At 44.9% G+C, this 8,021-nt stretch overlaps 1 protein-coding gene across 1 annotated transcript; it reads right to left on the reverse strand.

Annotated features, from left to right (window-relative positions):
- Window positions 1-548: 548 nt before the first annotated feature.
- Window positions 549-7,760, reverse strand: LOC311121125 (roundabout homolog 1-like; the record flags this gene model as incomplete). The annotated part of the gene is made up of 3 exons (XM_084195654.1): window positions 549-689; window positions 2,827-2,952; window positions 7,488-7,760. Coding segments are annotated over 3 exons (540 nt in total), but the record flags the coding sequence as incomplete, so codon positions are not given.
- Between the last annotated feature and the right edge of the window lie 261 nt (window positions 7,761-8,021).

Here is an 8,021-nt window from a genome sequence, read left to right on the forward strand (position 1 = left end):
TTGATGTCTTCACTATTATTCTACAATGTAAAAATTAAGAAAAAACCTTGAATGAGTAGGTGTGTCCAAACTTTTGACTGGTAGTGTATGTCCGTAAATGAAGGAGGACAGGGCCTGGTGGAACTGGAGAGCAGGGTGGCAGCATTCCGACTAAAGGCGGCGCAGAGCCTGCTGTACCTTTCTGATGTCGGATGGAGGGAACCAGCATGCGCACTGCTGAGGAGAGCTGGCGGATTAGGGTTAGACCGGCAGCTATTCCTCATGAGGCTGGGGGGGCTGAGTACAGCAGGTCTCTCTGATTTTTATTCTGTGGTGCTCAGGGCCTAGCAGCTGCGAAGGCCCACACGAGAAAGGGGTGTGGAGCCTGGGCTGTGGGTGTGGGAGGAGCCTATCTTCCACAACCCAGTCATCCTTTTGAGATCGGTTCAGTCGGCCACCCTGCAGAGGCGACTGATGGCAACGGGATTACTAAGGCTGGGTGACCTGCGACTACTGGCAGAGGAGGGCTGGAAAACTCCAGAAGTCCTAGCACAACAAACAGGACTAACATCTCTTAGGCTGCTGGAGAAATTCCTGGGGGAAGTCCAGGAGGAACTGTCTGAGCAGCCGGTAAGGGGGGTGTTTGAGTGGCCATAGGGGGAAGGGCCACCAATGTTTCCGCCTCTGCAGGTGACGGCAGAGACTGGGGCCTGCAAGGGGTTCTGGAGTACTTGTTAGATTTTTAACACTCCGAGCCTGGGGGAGTTTGAGGGGGTGGGAGGTAAAGTCCTATACAACCTCTGTACTAAGGTAAGGAACATTAGGAGCCTAACAGGAGTGAAGGCACATCAGTGGCAGGGGGTATGTGGGGTGGAGAGCATGGTGTGTTTTAGATGGAGGGGTCTCTACAAACCGAAGAGGTCAAGGGACCTCCAGTGGAGGGCTCTACATGGAGCCCTGGCCACTAACAGCTGGTTGGCACGGGTTGAACCGGAAGTCAGACAGGGGTGTCCTTTCTGTGTCATGAGTGAAACTGTGATTCATGTGTTTTCTGTGTGCGCCAGGTTAATGCCTTTAATGTCTCTGTCGGAATGTCTGTGTGAGAGGTTGGGGGTGGAGTTTACATTTGGGATGTTTATAATGGAGTACAGGTATTCAAATAAGGAAAAGGTGTGTTGTTGAATTTTCTGTTTGCTCAGGCAAAGTTGGCTATTTGGCTAACAAGGAGGAACAGGGTCAAAGGTGGGGGGATAACAGACCCTTTACTATTATTTAATGGGATGGTGTCTGCGCGCCTTAGCGTGGAATTTAAGTTCTATAAAATTATAAAAAGTGTGGAGATGTTTCAAGAGATATGGTGTGTTGGGGGGCTGTCTGTATAGCTGGGGAAGATGGTCTGGATATACGGTTGTAGAAGTGGTGAGGTTTGGGTTATTGTGATGTGTGGTGTTGTTTTTGTATCGTGGGGTAGAGGGCAAAGTGAGTATGCAGTACAGGGGATATTGTTAATATTTTGTACATTTGATTTTTTATAATTTTTTTAAGGGCGGGGTGAGGTTTTAATGAAATGAGAATGTATCATTAAAGAAAGACAAAAAGTCAGTCTCTCTCTCTCTCTCCCTCTCTCTCTCTCTCTCTCTCTCTCTCTCTCTCTCTCTCTCTCTCTCTGTGTGTGTGTTTCTCTCTCTGTGTGTGTGTGTCTCTCTCTCTCTCTCCCTCTGTGTTTCTCTCTCTATGTCTCCTTCCTTCCTTCCTTCCTTCCTTCCTTCCTTCCTTCCTTCCTTCCTTCCTTCCTTCCTTCCTTCCTTCCTTCCTTCCTTCCTTCCTTCCTTCCTTCCTTCCTTCCTTCCTTCCTTCCTTCCTTCCTTCCTTCCTTCCTTCCTGTAATATATCAGATTTTTATGAAACTGGTGCCATTCCTCTCCTGTGACATCTCTCCCTCTCTACCTCCAGCAGAGTGACTGACTGTTGACCTGGCTGGAGTCTATGGGAAGCCTGTGTCTATGTCAGGTGGAAGACATGACCACTCCAGACTGCCTCTCCTCTCCAGCCTAATGTCTGCCAGCCCAGCCCAGTGTATTGGATTAGAAACCAGAGAGGAGGGTAGGGGGAGAGGGGAGGTAGAGAGGAGAGGGTACATGGGTTTTACTGTGGTCAGTAACCATTAGAAGAAGAGGAAAAATGGGAGGCAATTTTACCACTTTAGTTAGCCAAGCGTCTCAAGATGGGGTGTGTGTGTGTGTAGACTCACAATGCACCACTCCAACTGTCTGAAGGAGTCCCATTGCTCCAATTCTCAACTGCTCACACGCTCCTGGTAGGATACCAAGCCTGTTACAAGGCCCAGCCGTGATAGAGTAAGCTCAGCTAGGACGCCTGGAGCCCTGTTCTATTAGCACAAATCCCCACTGCCTCTCTCTTTCTCTCTTTAAAAGGAAGATTAGAGTATGTTTCTACAACTAATCTAGAGGATAAAGCACTTCATTGCATGTAAATAGGGTATAATTGCTGCACATAACACTGCATCATCAAGATCGCACATTTGAAAAAGTAGAAACAATGTGGTTGATGTCGATGATCGAGGCCGTCCTGTAAATGAGCGCATTGTTTACTTGAAATGAGTTGTGAGTATTAGCAGTGGGAGCAAAGTAACAGTGGTGAGCGGGGAGTGGGTTAATAAAGACCTCCCTTAGATGTTAGGTTATGCACATGCAAAAGAGATCAATAAAGCAATTAACAAGTCAATCAATGATACAGTCGATTAAATCGCAGTCCATGAGATATCCCAGAATGTTGAAGGGAACAGGAAGACCAGTCAGATCCCTGCCTGCCACATCAGAAACCAACCTGATAGGCTGCCGCTTCGGTCTGAGCTGTTGTGAGAGCTGGTGGTGCTGAAATCTTGTGATTGGTTGTGTGGCATTCTATTAGACAATCCCTCGGCCAATCGGTAGTCAGGAATGAAAAGGAGTGCTAGTGGGGTTAAAGGGCAAAAATATACAGCGGCATCAGGTGATTGGCTGAAGCACAAGCACATGCAGAACATGCAGTTAGAGCATCAGGCAAGCAGTGGATATACAGTGGCTTGCGAAAGTATTCACCCCGCTTGGCAGTTTTCCTATTTTGTTGCCTTACAACCTGGAATTAAAATTGATATTTTTGGGATTTGTATCATTTGATTTACACAACATGCCTACCACTTTGAAGATGCAAAATATTTTATATTGTGAAACAAACAAGAAATAAGACAAAAAAACAGAAAACTTGTGCATGCATACAGTGGGGAAAAAAATATTTAGTCAGCCACCAATTGTGCAAGTTCTCCCACTTAAAAAGATGAGAGAGGCCTGTAATTTTCATCATAGGTACACGTCAACTATGACAGACAAAATGAGAAAAAAAATCCAGAAAATCACATTGTAGGATTTTTTATGAATTTATTTGCAAATTATGGTGGAAAATAAGTATTTGGTCAATAACAAAAGTTTCTCAATACTTTGTTATATACCCTTTGTTGGCAATGACACAGGTCAAATGTTTTCTGTAAGTCTTCACAAGGTTTTCACACAATGTTGCTGGTATTTTGGCCCATTCCTCCATGCAGATCTCCTCTAGAGCAGTGATGTTTTGGGGCTGTCACTGGGCAACACGGACTTTCAACTCCCTCCAAAGATGTTCTATGGGGTTGAGATCTGGAGACTGGCTAGGCCACTCCAGGACCTTGAAATGCTTCTTACGAAGCCACTCCTTCGTTGCCCGGGCGGTGTGTTTGGGATCATTGTCATGCTGAAAGAACCAGCCACGTTTCATCTTCAATACCCTTGCTGATGGAAGGAGGTTTTCACTCAAAATCTCATGATACATGGCCCCATTCATTCTTTCCTTTACACGGATCAGTCGTCCTGGTCCCTTTGCAGAAAAACAGCCCCAAAGTATGATGTTTCCACCCCCATGCTTCACAGTAGGCATGGTGTTCTTTGGATGCTACTCACCATTCTTTGTCCTCCAAACACGACGAGTTGAGTTTTTACCAAAAAGTTCTATTTTGGTTGTATCTGACCATATGACATTCTCCCAATCCTCTTCTGGATCAACAAATGCACTCTAGCAAACTTCAGACGGGCCTGGACATGTACTGGCTTAAGCAGGGGGACACGTCTTGCACTGCAGGATTTGAGTCCCTGGCGGCGTAGTGTGTTACTGATGGTAGGCTTTGTTACTTTGGTCCCAGCTCTCTGCAGGTCATTCACTAGGTCCCCCCGTGTGGTTCTGGGATTTTTGCTCACCGTTCTTGTGATCATTTTGACCCCACGGGGTGAGATCTTGCGTGGAGCCCCAGATCGAGGGAGATTATCAGTGGTCTTGTATGTCTTCCATTTCCTAATAATTGCTCCCACAGTTGATTTCTTCAAACCAAGCTGCTTACCTATTGCAGATTCAGTCTTCCCAGCCTGGTGCAGGTCTACAATTTTGTTTCTGGTGTCCTTTGACAGCTCTTTGGTCTTGGCCATAGTGGAGTTTGGAGTGTGACTGTTTGAGGTTGTGGACAGGTGCCATTAATACAGGTAACGAGTGGAGGACAGAGGAGCCTCTTAAAGAAGAAGTTACAGGTCTGTGAGAGCCAGAAATCTTGCTTGTTTGTAGGTGACCAAATACTTATTTTCCACCATAATTTGCAAATAAATTCATAAAAAATCCTACAATGTGATTTTCTGGATTTTTTTTCTCAATTTGTCTTTCATAGTTGACGTGTACCTATGATGAAAATTACAGGCCTCTCTCATCTTTTTAAGTGGGAGAACTTGCACAATTGGTGGCTGACTAAATACTTTTTTCCCCCACTGTAACTATTCACCCCACCAAAGTCAACACTTTGTAGAGCCACCTTGTGCAGCAATTACAGCTGAAAGTCTCTTGGGGTATGTCTCTATAAGCTTGGAACATCTAGCCAATGGAATTTTTGCCCATTCTTCAAGGCAAAACTGCTCCAGCTCCTTCAAGTTGGATGGGTTCCGCTGGTGTACAGCAATCTTTAAGTCATACCACAGATTCTCAATTGGATTGAGGTCTGGGCTTTGACTAGGCCATTCCAAGACATTTAAATGTTTCCCCTTAAACCACTCAAGTGTTGCTTTAGCAGTGTGCTTAAGGTCATTGTCCTGCTGGAAGGTGAACCTCCGTCCAAGTCTCAAATCTCTGGAAGACTGAAACAGGTTTCCCTCAATAATTTCCCTGTATTTAGCGCCATCTATCATTCCTTCAATTCTGACCAGTTTCCCAGTCCCTGCCAATGAAAAACTTCCTCACAGCATGATGCTGCCACCACCATGCTTCACTATGGGGATGGTGTTCTCGGGGTGATGAGAGGTGTTGGTTTTGCGCCAGACATAGCGTTTTCCTTGATGGCCAAAAAGCTCAGTTTCAGTCTCATCATGACCAGAGTACCTTCTTCCATATGTTTGGGGAGTCTCTCACATGCATTTTGGCGAACACCAAACGTGTTTGCTTATTTTTTTCTTTAAGCAATGGCTTTTTTTCTGGCCACTCTTCCATGAAGCCCAGCTCAGTGGAGTGTACGGCTTAAAGTGGTCCTATGGACATATATTCAAATATCCGCTGTGGATCTTTGCAGCTCCTTCAGGGTTATCTTTGGTCTCTTTGTTGCCTCTCTGATTAATGCCCTCCTTGCCTGGCCCGTGAGTTTTGGTAGGCGGCCCTCTCTTGGCAATTTTGTTGTGGTGCCATATTCTTTCCATTTTTTAATAAAGGATTTATTGGTGCTCCGTGGGATGTTCAAAGTTTCAGATATTTTTTTATAACCCAATACTGATCTGTACTTCTCCACAACTTTGTCCCTGACCTGTTTGGAAAGCTCCTTGGTCTTCATGGTGCCGCATGCTTGGTGGTGCCCCTTGCTTAGTGGTGTTGCAGACTCTGGGGCCTTTCAGAACAGGTGTATATATACTGAGATCATGTGACACTTAGATTGCACAGAGGTTAACTTCATTAAACAAATTATGTGACTTCTGAAGGTAATTGGTTGCACCAGATCTTATTTATTTTTTTGAATTTTTTTTAACAAGTAATTTTTTTTCATTTCACTTCACCAATTTGGACTATTTTGTGTATGTCCATTACATTAAATCCAAACAAAAATCCATTTAAATTACAGGCTGTAATGCAACACAATAGGAGAAACGCCAAGGGGGATGAATACTTTAGCAAGGCACTGTACCTTACTTACGCACACCTCTTCCATCCATCCATCTAGACATTATCTCTCTCTCTCTCTCTCTCTCTCTCTCTCTCTCTCTCTCTCTCTCTCTCTCTCTCTCTCTCTCTCTCTCTCTCTCTCTCTCTCGCTCACTCACTCACTCACCCACTCACTCACTCACTCAATCACTCACCCACCCACCCACCCACCCACCCACGGTTACTTTCACTCAGTGAAACATTTAGCCTTTGTTTGTGATGCATAATTTAAAAAATTACGAGATTTTTTTTTATTTTGGAAGAAGGCCAAAGTATTATCCATTTCTGAGATGGGAGATATAAATAAACTTGTAGCAGGTGAAAGTCATTTATTGTAGCATTTTCTACAGATCTAATCAAATTTTACTTTTTAAAATAATACAAGACAAAGCAAGGGATCGGGAATTGAGTTTCTAAGCGTTATTACATTATGGGCTCATTGTACAAATATAATGAATTTACTTTAAACCTCTAGAGAATGAGTCCATGAATATGTATAAAGAGCCTCAGAATACTCATTAGTCCTGAAAAAGAAAACTCTACAAGGCTTTTAGAAAAGTCTTCTTTCAAATCCATTATAATTGAGTTGGATTATTTTCTTAAATATTAGTTGTGCTAAAGAGGATAGGTAATTAGATGGAACAGAGAGGGAAGTAAGTTAATCCAAGGCTGGAGGAAATTGATGCTTTGGTCTAGCACCATAGCCTTTCATCAGGTGTTTATTTAACCTTGGAAAGTGACCAAGACTGAATGGCAGCAAGGGGAAAATGAGTCCTTAAAACAGAATCAGGCGGTCACGGACAGTGGAGCAGGAACGGGCTTCAGAGACAGATTGTGAAATGGTGAGTATTAAAGTACAAACTGCTGTCAGGTCACAGTAAACCCATGGCTTGTAAACAGGGGTGAACTGGGGTATCATATGAAACACTCCATACTGATCTGTCACTCAGCAGTGATTTGTACTGGGGTCATCCACACAGTAGGAGGAGTGTGGCCATGATGGCTAGGGCTAATATTACACACTGTGTGTGTATGGTCATGTAGCATAGAGCTATGTTGAGTTGAGGGTATTTAGCATGGCAGGGAAATATGAGAAGTCTCACCCTCTGTATGACATGCGCGCACACACACACATGCACACACACACACACACACACACACACACACACACACACACACACACACACACACACACACACACACACACCACGCAAACCCTTCCTCCTTCCAACACGCACACACACACTCCCACTCACTGTTGTTGCAGGAGTTCTTGTCGGGCAGGGAGTACCCCAGGTTGGCCATCTCCTGCTTGGCCTGGATGGAGGCCTTCCACTGGGCCTCAGGGAGGTCCACAGCCAGCTCATGGATGCTACTGGAGTGGAGGATCTGGGTGGTGGCGTAGGGGGTGGCTCCCTGGGAGCCCTGGCTGGGGCTGTTGTAGCTAGCCTTGGTGGTGAAGTCTATACTGCTATAGATGGCTCCATCAGAGAGCATGGTGCCAGTCTTATCCCCATTACCACTGGTGTCTGGAGGAGACACACGGAGAGACAATAGGGTCAGTTTACAAGACTGTGGTGTGGGCTTCAATGACAAATACTGTATGAAGATGAACTATAATCCCATTGTATTTGAATAAAAGGTAAAAAGGTAAAGTGATGTTAAGAGTCATTGATGTACAATGCTGTTCTTCAAGACAGATTAGGAGTGGAGCGGTGTCTATGTGGAGCAGTGTCTATGTCTAACTACGCATCAGGTCAGAGTGACCCTGGGTTCAGTCAGAAACAGTC

This window comes from Coregonus lavaretus, assembly GCF_964263955.1.
Source record: "Coregonus lavaretus genome assembly, contig: HAP1_SCAFFOLD_9599, whole genome shotgun sequence".
Taxonomy (NCBI): Eukaryota; Metazoa; Chordata; class Actinopteri; order Salmoniformes; family Salmonidae; genus Coregonus; species Coregonus lavaretus.